This window comes from Rhopalosiphum padi, chromosome 1, assembly GCF_020882245.1.
Source record: "Rhopalosiphum padi isolate XX-2018 chromosome 1, ASM2088224v1, whole genome shotgun sequence".
Taxonomy (NCBI): Eukaryota; Metazoa; Arthropoda; class Insecta; order Hemiptera; family Aphididae; genus Rhopalosiphum; species Rhopalosiphum padi.
In genome coordinates, this window is record NC_083597.1 from 31527438 (window position 1) to 31552197 (window position 24760).

Below are 24760 nucleotides of genomic sequence, written 5' to 3' on the forward strand. Positions count from 1 at the left end.
CACTTTGCCGAATCCCAATTCGCCGACAAATATACCAGTTTTAAAATATTTTTAAACTCTCAAACAACCCATCATCTACCTTAAATCCATCACTGATTTTATTATCAATGTATTACCTATTACCTTGTATTATAGTGATAAGGACATTTTTTTGCCAATTTACACGATTATTTATTATAGAAGGAATAGAAGAAATCATCAACGCCAAGAGTGATTTCTAGTAGAATATTTAATCTAATTGGAATTTGGAACTTTTGAAGAGTCAAAATTTCAAAATATCTTATAGGTATACTTTTCAAAATAATTAGGAAATTTTTTTAAAAAAAACAGATTTCAACGAAATCGATAGGTATTTGTATTTGTATTTTGTAGTAATTCAAATTTCAAAAAGATTATTGATAGAAATACTTCTTAATACCACATATATTAATATTTACTTAACATAATAAAATTTACCCATGTACTTATTGTACTTATTTTAAGTATAAGTTGTTTATGTAATGAATTAAATATTCTAAACTTAAATTCCTTGTATTTTTTAAAAATGTAACACAACTAATAAAGTAATAACTATTAATTACTATGCTCGTCTTAAATCTAATTAAAATATTATTGTCCCTAAAATTGGAATCGTTTTTGGGTATCATACTCATTATAACCCGAAGGCCCAAATGCACGTTTATATAATTTTGCTTAAGAGTTTAAGACATAACTTAAATTTATGTTATTTTAAAAATGTTAAAATTTATAAAAATAAATAAATTTGTCTAATATTGTTAAACTAATCTTATATCATGTAATTAGCTTTTCATTAATTTTTAGACTAGTTTTACCTAACCTGTGGGACGCGCCTCTCTGAGTGGGTAGGCATATAAACATTGCTGGTGAAGCGTAAGTTGTCAATTTGTCATCATATTCAATATTATCAATTTATAGAAGAGGTGTGTGAGACTTTTCACCGAAGTGGGTATAGCAAATACCCATATGTGGGCTGAATATACCAATACTATAGAATAGCAGAGGTGGAAATCTCTCTCCTCCGACACAGCCATTGGCTTTGAAAACTATTATAGTGAGTAATGACTGTGCAGTAGTGTGCACGGGTGTCGGCCGTCGGGTACACAATGAAGTTATAGACACCAACTTATGCAGCAGAGCGAGTTCCTAAATAGTTTTCCTATAAGGCTAAAATTAAAGTTTTTTCTAATAAACGTTATGTTATATTTTTATAGTGTATAAACAGTGGTGGCTCCAGGGGGCCCAAGGGTCGTGACCTTAAACCCGTATATTCTAAAAAATAGTTTATTGTTAAAAACAAAAATATAAAAAAAAGCATATTATACAACCAATTATTATAGACACATATAATTACAAATGTATATTATTATATTTTATATTATATATAATAACTACTATGCAGTATAAATTAATTAAAATAATATAAAATAAACAATAGTGATATAATTTATGATAAATTATATTATTATGAATGTTATAAATTAGACATTGGTCTAACATTGGTTTATCAAACAAGTTACCCCTACGTTTTTTAACATCGAAATTAATTTTCGTTTTGAGTACCTAATCCGGTTAATCCATATTTTTCATTTTTGTTCTATAATAACTATAATTGAAGTATATTTTATATTATTTATTTTTATTATATATTAATAAATGAGATTTTAGATTTCAATATTCGATTATGGTTAATTATTATACTATTTTAGATAAAATATTTTAAACAAAATCTAAGTAATGATGTAATGGTTAATAATTGAATTGGATATGTAACAGTAAAAAAAAAGTATCATAAAAACACTGAGTTGATCCAAACTTGTAATACTAGTTTAAATAAAAATATTTTGAAAATTATGCAAAAGTTGATCGCCCGGACAGGGACTCGAACCCTGGACCCTTAGGTTAAAAGCCTAATGCTCTACCGACTGAGCTATCCGGGCTATTGTCAGGCAGATTGTGTTTTAATTGTATTTAAGCAAGTTGTTAATTAAGTATATTCATAATTTATTAAAAAATTATTATTAATTTAACATAAAAACACTAATTATAGCTTTTATATAACTATAAAAACATTTTAAAAATGATACCTGCAATATATTATAAAATTATATTGAAGTTGGATTGATAATTATTTTATATTCGTTACAAGATGGCGCTATTAATACATTGTTTTGTCATTCCTCATTCAGTAGTCATAGGGCGTGCCATCCTTGCCGATCCACCCAAACCATGTTGGTTATTACTCGTTACCATCAAAACGGAATTCCTTAATCAAAAAGTAAACTACCAAAGTACAAAACAACTAATAACTAACAAGTGCTTCAACAGTTCAACACTCAATTGCTGGTAGCGCAAGTTCATGACAAAACGTCTGAACTTTGATTACTCGAATTATTCCATCCATTTTATACTTAAGAATTTTTTTAATAATATGTCTAACAAACGTTTATAAAATATGTTGATTTTATTATACTCATGATTTTCTATCACTGTTTAAAATGAGTGAGATTTTACATATTATTATAATAGCTATTGCTATTAGTTTATGCTCAAACGTTAAAACTGGTGAGTAATATTTAATAATTAATTGTATTTTTTATTGACTTGATTAGTAGGTTTTATATTTATTTTTTAATATAATGGGTATGATATCAAAAGTATACATCTTTATATCATCATTAAATAGTTCATGCCTGATAAATATTTTAAATTTTGTTATCCATTAGTGTATTTGAATATTTATTTTATACTATATAATCTATCATTTCTTAATTTGCATTGCTATAGATTCTGATTGTGGTGAACCACTATTAGAAAAAGCAGCACTGAGAGCCACTTCTTCATTACCAGACAGAGGACCAGAAAATGCTATTCTCAATGGTAATTATAAATTTGTTTTTTTTATTTAGGATAAATACATTCCTTTTTATTGTTATAAATTAATTTGTCATTGTGTGCTTTAAATACCATTATATTAAGTAATATATAGCCTAGTTATACTATAGATTAAATAAGGCAATACATGTTATTGAAATGTTTTATATTTTGATATACTTAACTAAAAAAAAGTCATGGTAATGAGGCTGCTAATAATCTGGCCAAATCCTCATTTAATCTAATTTTACCTTTGACTCACCTACCGGGTATGATTCATTTTTTTCTTAAAATGTTACATTTATAAACTATTGTCTTCTCACTGAAATAACATTTCTGCTTACTTTACTTTTGAAATATAGATATATTTCATCCAATTTCTTCAATAAAACCTGGTTTAATATTATATAGACCATATATTGTTTAATTGACCATCTACCAATATGCGGTCTACTTCTGTTTTGTGTACTACCTAACTATAATTATGAGTATAATATGCGATCTACCAATGTTATGTGTTTTTAAATTTGAATTGTAAAAATCCAAAGTTTTAAATTGCTTGTAAATGAATTTTATAACAAAATTTTAACTGAGGCCTCTATCGTTTCTAAGACGAAGATGTACATCAGGACGGCTGGTGGCTGCGTTTTTAGTCAGAGTCATTTACCGTCGCTGTTCGATGTTTCGATGTTTATAATGTCAATATAGTGAATGCATGTATAAGCCTAATATTTGTATTTTTACCAGACATGTCTATCCGTGCTGGTTTCCGTATGGGACACTAAAACAGTATATTTTTAAATGCATTTTTTAATTAATTTTAATATTATTACAGTAGACCACTTCCATTCTAGTAGACCTCATATTGGGAGATAGCTGTTTAATTTAATCATCTAATTATAGGACATAATTTATTGTCTAGTAACTTTTAAACTTAACTTAAATTACTCCCTCTTTTGCATACTTCACTCATACTGATGTCTCTGTGACCTCCCCCATATCTTGTTCGATTGCCCTGCTCTGCAGGTTAAGCGACTTACTTTATTTAACTCTCTTAAAACCCCTATTATCTACTCCATTTATAGTACACTAAATCTGAATCAAACTTGTTATCAAATTTATATTGGAGGCTGGCTTTATTAAATAGATAACATACTGCTAATTTTATTATTTTCTATTTTGTAACTGTTGAGCTATTATAGTTGTATACTAGTGGCTTATTTAAAAAAAAAATCTATTTTATTGATAAATAATTTACTAAATATATTAAATAAATAATATATAAATAAAAAAATATATGTATACCTTATAGTTGTTAAAAAAAAGTTATGTTTATCTTGGATCCTTATACTATAACTACATCATCAACTAGCGGTAAGGCATTTTTTTAGTAATGAAACATTGATATTTAAAATTAGCTTATATAATAATAATACATATCAGTAAAAAAAAAGCACTAGTAGATTTTATTATTACTTCATTTTTGTATTGTTGAGTCACTAAAATTACTTCTTGTTTTATAGTGTATTAGTTTTAAACTGTAATAAATAATATACACAATAAATTGAGTATTTGAGTTACATTAATGTTATTTACTCTTTTATTACTAGTTAAAAATTTAATATTTTATGTTTATTCAAAAAGATTTGATTCTGTGACATTGATATTAACTCAATTATTACCTATATTTAATGTAAGTAAAAAAGTTAGTTTATAAAATTATTATAGGTAGATTTTTTTTAGTATTCATGATTGGTAATAATTTATAGAAAATTGAATAAAAAAAATTAATTAATTAATTAAATTTTTATTTTGTGTATAATTACATACAAAATAAAAACAAACCATTTGATCATAAGTCATAACATATTTAAGATTCTAAGAGATATGCTCTTGGTTTACAATAATTTTATTTCATTTAAAGAAGTGAGTTACATGCCACATTTCTAAAGAATGAAAATTAATTGATCGTTTTTTTATAAATGACATTTTATCAATAATTTTTAAATTAGAACTTTTTTCAAACAAAAGAAACTATATATTTAAATGAGCACTAGTTTTTAACACATTAAGAGATTGTCAAATCCAGTTATGTTTTCTTAGTTTTACAAATGTAAGATGTACCATGCTAACTTACATTCAATAGAACTACTGTGTTGTTAGTATTGAATTAATTGGCCTATCATTGAACTTAAAATATCATATTGTCTAAGAAAACTCTTGGGTTTTTATTCATATTCTATGTAAAATGTTTCAAATTTAAATTATAACTTGCTTTAAATTTATAATACAGTAAAATCTCGATAAGACGGAACTTCGGTAAAACGGAAACCCTGGTAATACGGAAAATATTTTTGGTGCTTTTTTTCAAATTTCATTTTTTTGAATCCCGTCAAAGCGGAAAACTTGTTAACACGGAAAAATTGCATGGTCCCAAGCGATTCCGTCTTATCGAGGTTTTACTGTATATTAAAACTTATGAGATGCCCTAGATCAGAGGTCCCCAATTAATATTTTTGAAGGGCCACATTAAGGATCTAAAAGTTTTTTACAGGCCATCAAAATTCTAAGTACATATTTACATTATTTAAAAACCAATAATATTTAACAAAAATAACACATATAATGTTGTCATAATATGTGTTATTTATTATTTGTCTGCGGGCTGGATAAAATGTGTTTGTGGGCTGTAGCGGCCTGCGGGCTGCCATTTGGTGACCCATGCCCTAGATAATATTATTAGATTAATGTTTGATATAATAGGTCACTCTAATATTAACAACACTAAACTTTAAATGTTCTAAGTTATACATTTCAATTTGGAGATATTACAATGGGTTTGTCGTACTCTTGATTATTTTTGGATATGTTGAATTCTGGTTATTATATTTTGTACTTCAAAAAAACATATATTTTTGCTGTATCTATTCATTCTAGTTTTTATACATTGTTGTTGGTGAGAATTGTTCAAAATATAAGTGATGTTATATAATTTAAAATCCTCAGATTAAATTACCAGTCAATAACATATATTTGTAATTTTTATATAAATTATCAAATTACAAATCATTCTTTGTATGGCTCATTATTGTGCTTAAAAAATTATTTATATAGCATAATAAGTAATACCTATTATCTATAATAATACAATTAATTTGTATAAAATTATTTAATGAGAATTTTTAAGTATTGAATAAATTAAAATAATAAAATGTAGTGGATTAAATATATAAAAATTATTTTTATATTGGTGATTGACTTCGGTTGTTTCCTTTGTTTAGGTGTTTAAATGTATCATAGTGGCTGTTTAACTGTCCCAAAGAATATAAATTTTTATGCACATCATTTTAAAGAAATTTGCACAGTACAATTCTACAATGACAACATCAAACAGGGTTCGTTGGGTATTCGATTGTGGCAATTGGTTTCCATCAGAAAGTGATTGGTCTAAAGCTTCTCGTTCTATTCAACTTGAAGAAAAAGAAAGAATTGGTCGATTTGTTTTTAAGCGAGATGCTAAACGCTCAATTATAGGACAACTAATGATTAGAAAATTTTTATCAGAAGCTACTCATTTACCTTGGTCTCAAATAAAAACAAAAAGAGATTTAAATAACAAGCCCATAATAGAAGGATTCAATTTTAATTTTAATGTATCACATGATGGAAACTTTGTTGTATTAGCCGGTGAAGAAAATATTAGTGTAGGAATAGATATTATGAGAAACTGTTATAAAGGTGGAAAAAGTTTAAACGAGTTTTTTAGATTAATGAATAGAAATTTCCATTTAAATGAATGGGCTTATATTAATAAAGGAACAGATATGAAAAAAACCAGTTCATTTTATCGATTTTGGTGTTTAAAAGAAAGTTATGTAAAAGCAACTGGTACTGGGTTAACAATTGATCTAAAAAAAATATGTTTTGTTCCAAAAAATGAGCTGAATAAAGATTTAATATTGAATGATACTAAATTATTTATTGATGATAAACTAATGTCAGATTGGAGTTTTCATGAATATTTGTATGATGATTATACAATAACTGTATGTATCAAAGGATCTATAAACCCAGTTAACTTTAAGCTTATAACCTTCCAAGACCTAATAAGTAATGCAGAAATGTTAACCGAAGAAGATGAAAAGTACTGTAAATTATACTTAAATAAAGAAGAACAACCATAATTATAAATTAATTTATACATGTTCGGAAATAAATTATTCTTATATATTATAATACATACATAAAATGTATTATAATAACAATTATATTATGTTTGTATTTTGTTTCAAATATCAAAGCAATAATAATGTTAATATTGGTCTTTTAGATAGTACGTAGTTATTTTAAAAATATTATGGAAAGTAATAATAAGAAAATGTATTTATTTTATGACATAATATCGCATGTTATGTAGTAATAGTTATTATATTTATGAAGAATTGGATGTATAATTTTGTTTTCTTGACAAGCATAATAAAAGGGTTTATTTGATTATGCGTGCCTTGTACAAGTAGTTGCTATGGAGGAAATGTTATTGACTGGTACCAATAAAAAAAAAATATTTTGTTTATTTTTGGTTATTTATTTTATTTTATTATACTTATTATGTTTACTATAAACAAATTATAATCTAATACGTTTATTTGATTTAAATTATTACATTCACAGAACATTTCTTAAATATTTTCTATTAATGTTCTTAAGTCTGATGTATTTCCTAAAAAGGGAATCAACAATTTATCTCTTTTAAATGCACAAATTAGACTTAATTCCCAGTTCATGTGTATGACTACTAGAGACTTTTCCTATAAAAAATAGTTTCATTATAAAATTATATTGAAAAAAATATATTGACTAGTATTTTCTCTGTTTTAATTAAAATCTCAAATACCTAATAATATTTAATTTCATACATTTAGTAATAAAATGTTTTAGATAAATAGGTACTTTACTACTTTATTTTCATAATTTTAACTAATATGATAAATTTATGAATTTAAATGTGTATATTGCATTTAACACCAATCATGATAATACTTAGATAATTTTTTCCCTTATTTTTTTATTTTAATTACTATTTTCCAAACATAATTAATAATAAAAATGTATAAATGGTTTAGCCCAAATAGTCTATTAAATGAAAAATAAAAACAAAATTCCAGTCGTTAGTATCTTTTTATGGTACTTAATGTCCCCTGTTAAATATATTGAAATAGTCATACATTAAAATGTGTTATAATATAAGATACTCAATACTATTTAGAAGAGTATTCCGACACGAGATTCATGATTAAATTTTATTTAAGATGAATGTGCTTTAAACATTAATAGTGTGATCATTATTTATTTCATTTTTGATCTACTTGGTCTATTTTCCTCATTGACCAAAGACTTAAAATTAAGTTAAAATTTAAAATTAAATAACTCAATACTACACTAACTATTATTTACTCAATTAGGTTGATTTCCTCTCAATATAGTATCTATTATTTTCACTGTTTTAAAAATATAATCAAAAAAATATCAAAAATCTTGAAAATTTAAAAACTTGATTATTGTTAAAAAAATAAGCAGCATTTAAATAAATTGATTTGAAATGTAGATACTTTGGGTGATGTGGGACTTATGAGACATTCAATATGTATATAAATATATTTAATATGTTTAAAAAAAATTTGTTGATTAATTTAAAATTCAATAAATTGAAACACTGAACTATTACATTTATTTAAGTGTTATTAAGAACCTTATAGAATAGTTAATTTTTTGCACTTTAAAAAAAATATAGTTTAGTTTTATTTTTGTGTGTTTTTTTGCTTGTGTTGTACTTTAGGACGTAATGCATGGACAGCATACAGCTCTGATTTTGCTCAATATCTCATAATCGACCTTGGTCAAACGATGACTGTAACATCAATATTGACCCAAGGTAGAGCAGAATCTTCAGAATATGTAGAAACATTTGGTATTAGTTATGGTTCAAATGGCCTAGATTATGCTGAATACAAAGAATCATCAGGAAATACTAAGGTAATTATATACTTACTCTGTAGGTACCTACAAATTTAGAACATTTTCAATATCAACAAATAAGGTGAGATAATTATATTTTAGATTTAGAGTATAATATTGATTATAAATTATGTGGATTATTTGTTGATATCTAAGAATTTTGTTAGGATACATGGCATGGACTTCTGCATATGATTCTCTTGATCAATATTTCATTGTTGAGTTTTTGAATAGAGTGAAAATATGCTCTATTTCTACTCAAGGCCGATCTTCCACTTTAGAATTTATCGAGGAATATTGTATACAATACTCTGATAACGGGAAGGGTTGGAAAAATGTTGAAGACTCTCATGGGAATATTGAGGTTTGAGTTTTATGATTGCCTTGAGTGTTATTTTTAAACTCAGTAGTGTTATAAAATTTTGTTCACTAGTGGTTGTTTTTTCTAATTTAATATTGATTGCTTGATTTTCATTACGTACCATTTTGATTGTTCTATTTGCTTTTAAAATATTGCTTAGTTTTAATGATACATTATATTATAGTAATTCATTTATTTATATATGTGTATGTGTGTATTTTTGTTTTATTAAAAGTGTTGAGAATTTAATAGTTTTACAATGAACATTACTTATCAATAAATCACATTAATATATTTTATATAAAAAAATTAATATCAATTTTATTGATGGCAATTGACTGTGGGTATTTTTTAAACTAGTATTAATTGAGGATTAATTAATTATTAATTGAGTAATTTAACAACGGGATTACTTAATTAATTTCATCATAGGCCAATATAATATGTATCACCATGTAATAATTAATATAAAAAAGGATAATTCTAACTAAAAATTCCTCTAAAAATAAAGGATACATATGAATAGGTTATATTGATTTATTAAGTGTATAGATATTACTCACTACTTCTGGGTTTGTGAGTTACGACTTTAAGAAAACTTAACATCCTCTCATATTCTAATAAACTCTTTTCTTCATTGTAAATAACTACATGATGTACCTACAATATAATAATTAGAATAATTAATACCTAGAACTTATTTCATAGTATGAGCTTTAGGTAAAAGAAAAGCTTTGAATTATTTTTTTTGTGCAGCATGTTTGCACACTATTTTCTCCCTACCCAAAACAAATGAAACTCATATATCATAGAAAAAATTAAAATATTCTAAAAAATAAACATTCAAAAACAAATTGTGTTTTTAACTTCAAATTTGATAATCAGTCAATTTGTTCTAATATTTAAGCTAACAACATAAGATTGGTTCTACTAAATTCAAATTTTCTATGTTGTGTGTAAGCCAGTCAAAGAAAATAAATATTGTGCTGAGTGATAGCATACTCTACTTAATGGTATTTTGTACAAAAAAGTATACAAATTGAATAGTATTGAAATAGTATTTGAATAGTATTTATATTTTAAGTGGTTATGAAGCTATGTAGAAATTCTGCTTGATGTTGGTACATACAATTTAGGAATATGATGTAAATTTTATTTTATTAAATTTAAATTTAAATTAATTATTATAAATAATATATAATATTTATTATGTACTCACAGTTTAAATATAAAGGTTGAAATAATAATGTAACATGTATCTATTAAAAATGTACATTTGTTTTATTTGTAGTTATTCAAAGGTAATAGTAATGGAGACGATTCTGCCAGAAATATATTTGAGGTTCCCATCATAGCACAATGGATTAGAATTAATCCTACTAGATGGAGAGACAGAATTTCAATGAGATTGGAACTTTATGGATGCCCATATTGTAAATATTTGTTATTATTATATTTCATACACCTGTTGAGTTATTAAAATAATATTAACTTTGATTTCAGCATCGGAGAGCCTTTATTTCAATGGCACTTCATTAGTACGTTGGAACTTAAGAGATTCTCCTGTTTCTGCCCATAGAGAATCAATAAGATTTAGATTCAAAACAAATGTGGCTGATGGAGTTTTATTGTATGGAATTGGATCACAAGGAGATTACTTAGCTTTACAACTCAAAGATAATCGGTTACTACTAAATATAAATTTAGGTATATATGAGTATTATTTAAAAAATGTACATGTTAGAATGTAATTGTTCTTTTTTTTTAGGATCTCAAATTATGACTAGTCTATCAGTTGGTAGTCTACTAGATGATAACATTTGGCATGAAGTCATAATAATGAGAAATAGACTTGAAGTTATGTTTTCTGTTGATCGCGTTACAATTCAAGATCGAATTAAAGGAGAATTTGAAAGACTTGATCTTAATCGTGAAGTATGAAAATTAAAATATTTAGTAAATTATTAATATTATATATTTATACATGTATAATATACATTATTTTATTTATTATAGATATATATAGGTGGTGTCCCACATTTAAATGAAGGTCTGTTAATTAATACAAATTTTACTGGATGTATTGAAAACTTATATATGAATTCAACAAATATGATATATTTAGTTAAAGAATCATATAACTCTGGAGACTCTTGGTTAATGCAAAAATATCAAAAGATAAATACATTATATACTTGTTTGGTACTAAATTATTATTTTATATAATTAAGAATTAAATTTTAAGTTATTAAAATAATGTATTTTTATTAGGAATCTCCTATTATACCTGTTACATTTTTATCACGATCATCTTATGCAAGATTAAGAAGTTATGAAGGACTGAAAAAAATTAATATATCATTATCATTCCGGACTTATGAAGAACGAGGGTTATTGGCTCATCATAAATTTTTAGTTAATGGATATGTCAAGGTAATTTATTTATAAAATAATTTTATTTATTTATTTTCTATATTTTATTGTATTGTATCGATTTTTTTTTTTAATTTGATTTATAGTTATACTTGGAAAATGAACGCATTAAAGTAGAGTTAATGACCAAAGATGACACACGTGTAGTTTTAGACAACTATGAAGAAAGTTTTAATGATGGCAAATGGCATAGCGTAATTTTGATCCTTAAAGAAAATTTTTTGGAACTTAATGTAGATAATAGACCTATGCAGACAATTAGAAAATTAGATTTCTTAACTGGGCAAAATAATTTTATTGCCGGTTAGATAATTTTTTTATTTCCTTTGTTTAAAATGTTCATTTAATTTTATGTTTGAAATTATGGTAATAATGTAATTTGTATTGTTTTAGGAGGTATTTATGGTTCAATAGGATTTATTGGATGTATGCGTTTAATTACAATTGATGGAAATTATATGTTACCAACCGATTGGAAACTAGGAGTAAATACTGATGACATAACATTTATATTTATGCCTTTAAATAATTATTTTTTATTCATATAAAATGTTTTTATTTTAGGAAGGTTATTGTTGTGATAAAGAAGTATTATTTGATGCTTGTCAAATGAGTGATCGGTGTAATCCAAGTCCATGTAAACATTCTGGAATATGTAGACAAAACTCTGATGATTTTTTCTGTGATTGTAGTAATACAGGATATAGTGGTGCCGTATGTCAAACTCGTAAGAAATTTAATTTATAAAAATTTAAAATTGTATTTTTAATATTGAAAATTTTATTAATAAATAGCATTAAATCCATTGTCGTGCCTTGCTTTTAAGAATGTTAACCCAGTTGGACAAAACCATGACATTAAAATAGATGTGGATGGGAGTGGTCCATTAAAACCGTTTCCAGTTACATGTCAATATTATGGTAAAAATACTATTTTAATTATTTTGTAATTTAATATTGAATTGTTAAATAATAATAATTTTCTAAAAATATAATAATATATGAAGTATAAAAAAATGTTTAAACACATTCAAATGTATAGCTGATGGACGAATAGTAACAACAATTAGACATCAAAGTGAAAGTGATTCTACTGTTGATGGTTTTCAAGATCCTGGAAGTTTTAAACAGGACTTCAACTATGATGCAGACTTATTGCAAATTGAAGCACTTATTAATAGGTCACATTCGTGTTGGCAGCCATTAAGTTATTCTTGTAAACAATCTAGATTATTTAATTCTCCAGGTATTATATATATTTAATAACTAATAAGAATTATGATTTGCTTATCATTAAATATTAATAACATATTGCAATTAAAAGTAAATGGCGAATTGGATTTTCGACCTTTTGGATGGTGGGTATCAAGACACAATCAAAAGATGGACTATTGGGGTGGTTCAATTCCAGGGTCACACAAATGCCAATGTGGTATAACCGGTGGTTGTTACGATCCTACTAAATGGTGCAATTGTGATTCGGGTAAATAATATAATAAGATATAGATTGCTTGTTTACACACTGTTTATTTATTTATTAGTTATTACTGTTATTAACATTTCTATAGGACTTGATAGCTGGCACTCAGACAGTGGTGATATAAGAGAAAAAGAGCATCTGCCAATAAAACAAGTTAGATTTGGAGACACAGGTACCCCATTAGATGAAAAAGAAGGAAGATTCAAAGTAGGACCATTAATGTGTGAAGGCGATGGTAAATTTCCATTTTATTTAAAAAAAAAAAAAACAAATTTCTATTTTTGTTTTATTTTATAGAGCTTTTTAACAATGTTGTAACAATCCGCAAACTTGACGCACAAATTCGTTTACCAACATTTGATTTTGGACAAAATGGTGATATTTATTTCGAGTTTAAAACAACTATTGAAAATGCCGTTATTTTTGAAAGTCATGGACCTAAAGATTATATAAAATTATCACTTATAAGTAATATAATAGTTATTTGTTAACTTTTACGTAAATTAATAATTATTATTAAACAATATTTTGCTATTTTAATCATTAGGTGGTCATTCTTTACAATTCAGTTACCAAGCTGGCAGTGGACCATTAAATGTTCGTGTGGAAACTTCTGACAAATTGAATGATGATAGATGGCATTCAGTTGTAATAGAAAGAAATAGGTTAGTTTTTAATTTAAATTAATTCTTTACTAAACATTTTTATTTTATAATTATTAAATTATACCTAAATACAGAAAAGAAAGTAGAATTATTGTAAATGGAGCCTTGAAACAGTCAGTAAGAGAACCTCCTGGTCCTGTACGTGCAATACACTTAACATCTGAATTAGTCATTGGTATGTAACTATTGGCTTATTATTCTTTGCTAATTTATATAATTTATTATTAAATATATTTATTATTTTAGGATCATCTTCTGATGAACAAAATGGTTTCATTGGTTGCATAAGAGCATTTATGTTAAATGGACAACTTGTAGATTTAAAATCATATGCTGAAAAGCAAGTATATGGTATTTCTCCTGGATGTATTGGTAAATGTGATAGTAGTCCTTGTCTTAATAATGGAACATGTTTTGAAAAATATGATGGTTACACTTGTGATTGTCGATGGACTGCATTTAAAGGACCAATTTGTGCAGATGGTAAATTAAATTTTCAAATCTTTTTAATAATTACATTTTATAATAATTGAGCTTTATGAATTTATGATATATGGTTTACTAATTTTAATATAAATGCATCATTTTTAGAAATTGGTGTAAATCTTAAGGCCAATTCAATGATAAGGTATGATTTTGAAGGGATATGGAGATCAACAATATCTGAAAACATAAGAGTAGGTTTTACAACTACAAATCCAAAAGGGTTCCTTCTTGGACTTTTTTCAAATATTTCAAAAGAATACATGACAATTATGGTATCTAATAGCGGTTAGTATTAACTTTTTTTTATTTATTAATTATTATCGAAACAAATAGTTCAAAAAATTATTGATTATAGGTCACTTACGGGTTGTATTTGATTTTGGATTTGAACGTCAAGAATTAATATTTCCAGATCAACATTTTGGTCTTGGGCAATACCATGATCTCAGAATTAGAAGAAAAAATTCTGGTTCTACTTTAATCATGGAGGTATTTTAAATTATAATATAATTCAGTTGTTATTTTATTAATAATATATATGTTCTTATTTGTATAGGTTGATGGATCAGATCCTAAAGAATTTCATTTTGACATTAAAGAATCTACTGATGCACAATTTAACAATATTCAACATATGTACATTGGCCGTAATTCATCCATGACTGAAGGTTTTGTTGGTTGTGTTTCGCGTGTAGAATTTGATGATATTTATCCTCTAAAATTATTATTCCAACAAGATGGACCTCCAAATGTCAGTGGAATGAATAGTAAGTTGTTACCGTTCAATAATTTACAACATAGTAATATGATTATTAATCATAATTTTACATACAACACTTTATTTGATTCAATATTAACTAAAAGATATACAATTAACGTATTATATTAATTTAATGTAATCATTATTTATTTTTATTCAAATAATCTAGCAACAATAAAAGAAGATTTTTGTGGTGTTGAACCAGTCACACATCCACCACCATTAATAGAGACCAGACCTCCTCCTGTATTAGATGAAAATAAAGTAAAGGCTGCATACAATGAGACTAACTCTGCTTTAATTGGTGGTAAATATACATGTTATTATTCATTGGATGAATTTGTTTAAAAAAAATATTTTTTCCAGGAATATTTTTCGTCATTTTGATAGTGATTCTGGTACTTGCATTTTTGGTTGGTCGATATGTGGCTCGTCATAAAGGTGATTATATCACACAAGAAGATCGAGGTGCTGATATAGCATTAGATCCTGATGATGCTGTCATACATTCGACTACTGGACACCAAGTACAGAAAAAACGAGAATGGTTTATTTAATTTAGTTTTTTTTAATATCATTATTATTAGTTAATCAAATGATTATTTTTTAAATTTAATTTTTAATGAATTTTACTTATTATTTATATGTTCACTAGAACTGATAAAACATTGATATTTTATATACTTTACTTATTTTCTTGATGAAAGAACAGATCAAATGAAACCATTTTAGTTATTATTACACTATTTACACACTGAATCTCAGAGTATGTTTGCTACATTTGGATTTATATCGCAACTTGCAATTTTAAAAAATATTATTGTTTGTACTAATACTTTAAATAATTATAATCAATATTTACCATTATTTTATTGAACACATTTTATGATTTATTTTCATTTTCATTATTATCAGTATTCTATATTACTATTTTCTTTTAAACTTAATTAAATATTTAATAATAATGTTATAGGTTATGTATAAAATGTATACATTTTATTATCAATGACTTGTTGTTTTTAATTTGTAAATCTCATTTTTTTATTTTTTGTGTAAGCTAACATACAGACTGCCTAAAAATAATTATTGTTTATTAAGTATAATGTTTTAAGGTGAGTGTTAAATTTTAAAGGTGAATCTAATAAAACTAATTATTTTTATGTATGATACAAAATTATAATTAAAACTATATTCTTATAATCCATTGTACATTTATAATTGATGTTCATAATAGTCATACATGTCTAATTTATCTAATTAAATTTATTATGTTCACCTTTTCATATTAGCTTCTTATCTAAAAGTTATATTTATACTTAATTCTCATATATTATATACGCGTTCCGTCCATACTATAGGTAGTATTTTTTAAATTTAAATATATTTTAAGTAAATTACAATGTTAGAAAGATATTATATAGTTTTTACTTTAACTAATTAAAGTATAACAATTTTTGTAATGTGATATTTTATCGAAATTTTAACTTATAATATTTGTATTTAAATACGTTTTTATATGCTAGATTGTAGCAAGTTGCACTTTTAAACTTAATGAATTTGTTTTATTAAGTATATGTCCTTACTTTGCAAATTGTCACTAACAAATATCTGCTTCTTGTATTTTTATATTTTACATGTATCATTGTATCACTTTATGGAAATTATAAATTATTTGTTTAGGAAGCATTTTATAGATTTATTGAAAAATTTGTATTTTATAAATTTTTTTTTTTTCAATATTGTGAATACAATTTTTATAATAAATACGTTTATGTTAAGGAAGTATTTATGTTTTATTTATCCTCATTCATAGTCTATTGCTAACATAATATCTATGAATCTTTCAAGGTTGAATAATATAATTTTAGTATTAAGTTAATAAATTAGCATTAGTATTAGTAGTATCTATTAATTATTTCTAATCTATATAATTATATAATATCTGCATTCAATTTTATTTTTAATAAGATAAATATTATTTTAATATGTAGGTGTGCTTACTATGGTTAGACTGCAGGATAGAGTTTATGCATTTTTCTAAATAACTAAATAGGTAAGTTAAAGAAAAAATATATAAAAACTGAACACAAAGAGTAGATTTTATTATATAAAAACAATGAAATAGAAATAAAAACTAATTTATGACTGTATAAGATATTATAATAAATTAAAATCATTATGAATATAATATATAATTTAGTTATTGGTACATTTATAACTTAAATATGACCCTATTGTATATTAAATATTCCCTATACTGAAAACTAAAATATGTATTATTATTTATATCACATATTTCTTATGTGTAATAGACTGTTATTAAAATTATTATTATGCTTTTTGCAAATAGTCTAAACCATTACAAATTATTTTATAATACAGGGGGTCGGCTATTAAATTCTATGGCAATCCAGATAATTTAAAAAAAATTTCAAAGGCCAGAAAAAACTTATAAATGTATTTATCATTATTGTTATTGTGACTATTATTGTAAACAGCGATTAACAACCAGCATTAAAAAAAATATTTTCGGTGATCTATTTATTTTATAGTTACTTCTGTTCCATATGCCGGATTTGGGCTGTGAGCTGCCTATTGCCGATCTCTGATATAATACGTCCTATTACTTTACCTAGTGAAGTTTATGCAAACTTCATACCTATTTTTAAATTTATGAATATGTAACAACATTTTGCAATGTATGCTTTTTATTTTAATACTTTTAAAGTTATTAATGAATTAAAATTAAAATGTAATAATAGATCACAGAGTGTTTCATCGACTATGTTCCTATTCTTTAAAAATTGAATGATGCATTTAATCAAATTTTAGTTTTGAATATTTAGTTACATTCACTACACTCCAAGACTATATTTTCAATTGTTTAGCTTTTTCCTGTTTTTTTTAAATATTAAGAACCAAGTTTTTCATAAGTGAATTGTAGGTCAAATCAATTTTTTTTAAATTTTTTAATTGCGGAATTATCATACGCCTCATCTTCTAAATCTATCATCATAATTCTTGGTTATTAGTTATTATCTTATTTGAAATTGTGCTCTTTACATATACTTAGAATGTTTAATAAATAAATTATTAAATGAAAATATAGATTGATCTTGAGCAATGATCATAGGAGATTTTAGAGAATCACCTTGTATACACAATATAATTCATATTATTATTTATTTTGTGCCAAGACCTATAATTACACCCACCAGAACTCAGAAAGTCAGAACCACAATGACGAATGAATCAGAATCACCTAACCACAACGAATCAAATATTAGTTGAAACCGGTGTAAAAAAGGATAAACCACGGGATAATTAATTAGAATCATATCAGTGATAATAATATGTTGCCAACACAGAATATTCTGTAATGTGAAGGCAAAGTAGGCAAACATATAAATCTATACCCATGCGCTTTTTTTCACACTGGGTTGAGCAAGCTAACCAATGTCAAATTCCTTGACAGTTAGGTTAGATAACATATTAAAATAATTAATATAATTATTTGATTCATAAATCAATATAACCAAGGTCAACGTAAATTTACATTATAATTATAACATTATTTTTAATTTTAATTTTGTGTTATTATTTTTTCTATATTTCAAAAAATTTGTTATCATTATCAGTTTATCACCATTCTGCAATTCTGTAATCATCAATGCTCGTCACTTCTATGCTATAAGACTAGAGACTTAACTACTCCAGTAATTCCAGTATGCTTTTGCTTTTTGATAATCACAATTCATTCACCGACTCACAGTAGTACAGTACTAGTCACCACTAACCACGTGAAGGTTCATGATTTAAATGTAATAAATTATACTTTATTTCAAAACCGGTATCCCTTTTTCCGATTCACTATTTTGAAACGAAATGACTTATTCATTACGAAGCTATAATTTGTATTTTAATTTGTCTTATGTTCTATTATACTAATGGCATTACAATGGCGATGGAAAAAATATAACGTCCAATTTATAACTGTCTAGTGTATTGAATGTATAAAAAACGATTAAAAAGTATATACAAGAAATAATCAAGTAATGTATTATTACTTTTATGATTATTATTATTTGTATAATATTATAAATAACCAGCTAATTAATGTTAAAGTTTGTTGAAAATTGCATTTTTACAATAAAATATTATGAACTTAATAATTGTTAGCTTTTTATCTGTATCTACTCAAGTTACTTTAGTTGGTTTAAAACTGTTTGTTACTAAATTCACTAGGATATAGGTATATAAATAATTTTTTAATGACATTTTTTTTTTAGATCGACTTATTATTTAAAAGGTCATGGAATCTAAATTCAAATCAAATAATACACAATTGATTGATGACCCTCGGTTTCGTATAAAACCAGTACAACAAATGGCTGCTGCTTGTACAGGAGCATTAATTACTTCCTTTCTTGGTATAGATATTTGGTTGTATTAAAATATACTAAAAAAATAGAATAATAATATGAATTAACACATTTATAGTTACTCCATTGGATGTCATTAAAGTACGCATGCAAGCACAACCTAGAATTACAAATAACGATAAATGTTTTTTTTATTCCAATGGTTTAATGGATCATATTTGTCCATGTAATACATTAAAAAAAAATCCTTCTGATAGTCCTTATTACAGAAATGTTCAATGGTTCAACAGGCCTAGCAAATTTAATGGAACTCTTGTAAAGTTATTTTAATTTAATGAAATGATTTAGAATTCTTTAAAGAATATTTTTGTTGTTTAGGATGCTTTTAAACAAATTAGCAAAAATGAAGGAATTTGGTCATTATGGAGTGGGTTGAGTCCAACATTAGTACTTGCAGTACCTGCCACAATTGTTTATTTTGTATCATATGAACAAATACGATGTAATCTTCATGATTTAACCAAACCATTTTATGCAAACAATGATCAAAATCAGCCATTGTGGATATCTGGTGTATCAGGATGTGTTGCTCGTTTTGGAGCTGCTACATCAGTCAGTCCATTAGAACTCATACGCACCAAAATGCAGTCAAAAAAACTTAGTTATTTAGAAGTACATCAAGCATTGCAAAGCTTATTAAAATATCATGGTTACAAAGGGTTATGGAAAGGTCTTGGTTCTACCCTACTTAGAGATGTTCCTTTTTCTGGTGAGTTATAACTTTTAAATTACATTAGGTTTTAACACTTTATCAATTAATAAAGAAAGTGCTTATAAATAATAAAGTACTAACAACTTGGATGTTGATTACTTAAAAATATTTATTGTTTTCTACTATTTCTTTGTTAATTTAATGGCTTGTAAATTATTTCTAATATAATGTGTTAAAAGGTGTTTATTGGATTATGTATGAACATATTAAACAAATATCTGGCCAACCAACATCATTTATGTACAACTTTTTAGCAGGGAGCATAGCTGGAGCGGTAATAAAGTTTACTTTAGTTAAAATTTTAACTTGAATTAGTATAAAAGCACTATGGCCTATATGTATTAATTTATTGTTATTAAATTTAGTACTTATTTAAAATATATTTGTATAATATAAATATTATTTATTAATTATTAATTTTTATTTATTTGATATACTATATTTATCCTAGATTTTAATAATAAGTTAAAATTATCAGCTAATGTATACTCTATTCAGATAAAAATTGAACCGCTTTGCTCATGTTGACTGTGGCATGGTTCAATAATAGAACTAACAATTCAATAATCATCATTGCGGTGCTATTTCATACTTACAGTGTATATAAAGCATCATAAATTGTAGTAGGGATACACTTTTGACCGACTGAGTAGTTCAATCTTTAACTGAATTGAGTATAGTAATTACCCAGTACAAAAATTCCTCAATTAAAAATAATTTTTTTACAGTTAGAAAAGCTGACAAATATCACTATTTAATTAAATTTAAGAAAATAATTCATTCCAAAATCTGTTTATTAATTTATTTATTTTTTCACCTATATTTTATGTATTATAGTTTTAAATAATTAAGTAAAGGTTAAATGTTTTAGTTGGCTGCTGCATTAACAACACCATTTGATGTTGTCAAAACAATACGTCAAATTGAATTAACTGAGAAAGAAATTATAACAGGTTAATAATATTTATTATTATAATGATTAGGGTGCAGATTTTTATGTAATAAAAAAGATAAAATATTTAAATATATATATTGTTGTTAAATTTGCCTAAATATTTTAAATATTCAAATATTCAAAACATAATATATTTAACAAAAAGTTTTTTATAATAATTATTATTGATATTATTAGAATTTGAATAACAAAAAGGAAAAGTACTAAATAGAAAAACAAATGAACAAACTTGATTGCTTGTTACTAGAATAATAAATTGTTTAACAGTTATCTAAATATTAACAAAAACCATTTACCTATAAATATTGTATTTATTACAATAGATTGAACATATTTCCTATTTTCCTACAAAATAATGATTATTATTTATTTTTAATATGTCTATAAATAAGTAAATATAAATATACAAAATATATAATAAATAATAATGAATATGCTTTATTTTATTTGGGGTGTTATGAAACATACTCATTTTTATCAGAATTGTAAATTCAATAAAATTATGTATTTACATAAAAATGTGTGCCCTAATAATGATAAAATAATTTAATTATATATTTGAATAAATTAAATACTTAGTAGTTATTTCAGAACCTCCTGGAAAAGCTTCCAAATGGACATTCAAAGAAGTTATTGACCTGTATAAAGCAAATGGAACACGTGCAATTTTTAGGGGTTTAGTTCCTCGGATAATCAAAGTAGCACCTGCATGTGCCATAATGGTATCCACATTTGAATATGGAAAAACATTTTTTCAAAATAGAAATATGCAAATTTATTATAAAAATAATGCAGACATTTCTTAGTACGAAAAAAAAAATGGGAAAATTGTTCATGGTTACCATAAAAATATTAAATATATTATTCACATATTTTGTAAATATTGTTAATTTTTATTGTATGTATTAATTATTAATTAAGGGGCCGTTACACCAGCATTTGTTTTCTCTGTCTATCCCACATAATATAGGAATAAAAATACTCCGTATTTCTACGATTATGACTCATTGGTTCAGTTTAGGGCAAAAGCACCTTTTATATATTTTATAAAGAAGAGTATTTCCTATGCATTGACTGAATAGATTTTTAATATTTACATTTTTTATAAATATACATATGTTTTAATTTAAAATATTTTCAATTATTTTTAACCATTAATAATTTATTCAAAATTGTAAATATTAAAAATCTTCCCAGTCAATGTTCAGAAAATACTCTTCTTTATAAAATATATTATAGGTGCTTTTGCCCTAAACTGAACCAGTGAGTCATAATCGTAGAAATACGGAGTATCTTTATTCCTATATTATGTGGTAGATAGACAGAGAAAATCATAGACCTATTAACTAATATTATCTAACTTGTGTTAACCTGCTGCTGTATGGTAGGTTTCGACTGTTTCGAGTAAATAGTAAATCACTGTAATGAATGTGTTAAATTTTAGTTCGTAAAATGTCATTATTTCATTATATTGTATGAAAAACAATTCTGAGTGCCATAGGCTATAAAACTGTACATTTCATGACAATATGTCTTTGATAGTTGATAATTTGTTTTACGATTTTACCATAGTCGTAAACTGGGGATGGATGAGAGGGGATAACTTTCCCTCCCCAAAACATTTAATGGGCAATGCCTCCCTTGGTATTTTGTAAATTAATTTGAAAAATATTATCAAAAAGGCATTTTAGATTTGTAAGAATTATTTTTTCAAGAAAAATGAAAAATATAACTGGTTTTATAATTTGTTTTAAGTTAATGAAGTTAGTTTATAAATTAACCAATAAATAAACTACTATTTCAATATTAACAGCAACTACTCTTGTGAAGCTACAATCTCTTCGTAGTAATAATAGTTATGATACAATTTGGATGAAAACAGAACAACTAACTTCCAAAGAATCTATTTTACCACAATACCACCCATTATTCCAAGAATAAGAACAATAATTTCAAGATTAGGTAGTTGTGAAATTATAATATAAGATATAAAAACAAAATTTGCAGAAAACAATTTAAAAATACTTAAAGCTCTTCAAAATTGTTTAAGTAGGTACTAGTGAGTAGTGACTACAATGATAAAATTTTTTTAGAAGTTTGTAACACCTACAATATTAAATTAAAGGCAGAATTAAAAGTATTTGAGAAAATGAGTTTATCAACTAATATTGCTGAAAATGTTGAAGCACATTTAACTTTGTACCTACTTGGAAAAAGACTTGATTGGCTTATTTAACAATATTTACTTATTTATAAAATTTGTCTTTCTATTTCAATGAGTTCTGCAGTTCTGCTTTGAGTGAACGTTCATTTTCATCTATTCGTCGCCTCAAAACATTTACAGGAAACACTATTGGCCAATAAAGGATTTAGTAACTAGGCTATTTTACATATTGAAAAAACTTTTAAAATTAATTTTGATACTATTATTGGTCAATTTGATACAGATTCAGCGGAAAGAGGTAGAAGATTTCAATTGTCATAGAGACATAGACATATTGCAAGGTTATATTATAATAGTATGTACTTTTTTTGTACACGCGCATAGGAAAAATGGGTTTGGTCGTGCTCGGGGGGTTGGGTGTACTAAATATTGTATTAGTTGTACAAAATTCTACAAAAATAAGTACATACCTAATACTGTCGAGGTTTAAAATTCAAAAGTGGCAGTGATGGCGAAACGGACCTTGAATTTTACAGTCTAAACCAGCGGCTCCCAAACTTTTTGGTCTTACGGCGCCCTTTTGGAACTAAATTTTTCTTATGATACCCCTGATAAAACCGATGGCCATTTATTTATATAAAATAATGAATAGAACATATTAAATTTATTTTTAGATAACAACGATTAGCGTTGCGGCGCTCCGGTAAATTCTAAATTTAATAAACGCTTATAAAAAAATATCAATGCTTTAAATTGTCAATATATTTTAATTGGTAAATGAACAACATAATATGAGGAATCTTATAAACAACGTAATATATTGCGTTTTACAAACTTAGATATAAGAATAAAAATTTCTATGAAATTTTTGAACTACAAAATAATTTACTAATTTTCGTCGTTTTAACGAAATTTATAATAGTTCTAAGTTTCTAACTAAACTCTAAAGGTAGCCAGGATTTTCTCATGGGGGGGGGGTTTACCAAAATTTGTTGGTAAACTTACCTATATTTATATAAATCCCTAAAAGCTTAGCATTACTCCATGTAGCAGACATTTTTTTACACGAATGTTTTTAGGGGTTTTTAAAAACTCATGGGGGGTTGTGACCTGATAACCCCCCCCTTGGCTACGCCCCTGTAGGCACCCATGTATACTTGGATGCCCGAGGGCTCAGGCAACCATTGACATTTTTATGGGGTATATTATAGATTAAGCCCCATCCTCCAAATTGTGCACATTATTGATGTCTCATTGCCTCATTTATAATATCAATAGGCACCCATTAAGTTGTTTAAAACCTGGCGCCTATGGGCTATGGTTCTAACTGGAGATGTTCTGGGTAGATAATTTGTTATAAACCGGGTACCGAATACTGGCCGAGTAAAATTTTTAA

At 25.5% G+C, this 24760-nt stretch overlaps 2 protein-coding genes and 1 non-coding gene across 8 annotated transcripts; 2 read left to right on the forward strand and 1 right to left on the reverse strand.

The window, feature by feature from the left end:
• Nucleotides 1–1885: 1885 nt before the first annotated feature.
• Trnak-uuu (transfer RNA lysine (anticodon UUU)) lies at nt 1886–1958 on the reverse strand. Its single transcript has one exon. It is a non-coding gene; the product is annotated as a tRNA-Lys (tRNA).
• Nucleotides 1959–2230: 272 nt separating this feature from the next.
• Nucleotides 2231–16873, forward strand: LOC132920646 (neurexin-4). Of its 4 annotated transcripts, none has more exons than XM_060983206.1 (24): nt 2231–2583; nt 2806–2898; nt 9075–9271; nt 10560–10701; nt 10772–10975; nt 11037–11203; nt 11285–11470; nt 11540–11701; nt 11788–12004; nt 12095–12186; nt 12266–12428; nt 12496–12621; nt 12743–12946; nt 13025–13183; nt 13269–13415; nt 13478–13648; nt 13728–13845; nt 13920–14020; nt 14092–14328; nt 14437–14616; nt 14687–14820; nt 14888–15098; nt 15261–15398; nt 15458–16873. In XM_060983206.1, the coding sequence occupies exons 1-24, from the start codon at nt 2517–2519 to the stop codon at nt 15646–15648; spliced, it is 3807 nt and encodes a 1268-aa protein (XP_060839189.1). In that variant the 5' UTR covers nt 2231–2516; the 3' UTR covers nt 15649–16873. The 4 variants fall into 4 exon arrangements, with proteins under 4 accessions (XP_060839189.1, XP_060839180.1, XP_060839205.1 ...); XM_060983197.1 differs by lacking the exon at nt 9075–9271 and adding an exon at nt 8729–8925 and having other exon boundaries at nt 2232–2583; XM_060983222.1 differs by lacking the exon at nt 9075–9271 and having other exon boundaries at nt 2232–2583.
• A 1848-nt stretch (nt 16874–18721) lies between these two features.
• Nucleotides 18722–22081, forward strand: LOC132917621 (probable mitochondrial glutathione transporter SLC25A40). Of its 3 annotated transcripts, none has more exons than XM_060978448.1 (7): nt 18722–19143; nt 19381–19521; nt 19592–19788; nt 19852–20242; nt 20425–20519; nt 21117–21198; nt 21780–22081. In XM_060978448.1, exons 2-7 carry the CDS (start codon nt 19404–19406, stop codon nt 22004–22006), a joined length of 1110 nt encoding a protein of 369 aa, XP_060834431.1. In that variant the 5' UTR covers nt 18722–19143; nt 19381–19403; the 3' UTR covers nt 22007–22081. The 3 variants fall into 3 exon arrangements, with proteins under 3 accessions (XP_060834431.1, XP_060834433.1, XP_060834434.1); XM_060978450.1 differs by having other exon boundaries at nt 21783–22081; XM_060978451.1 differs by having other exon boundaries at nt 18727–19143; nt 21792–22081.
• The last annotated feature ends 2679 nt before the right edge of the window (nt 22082–24760 follow it).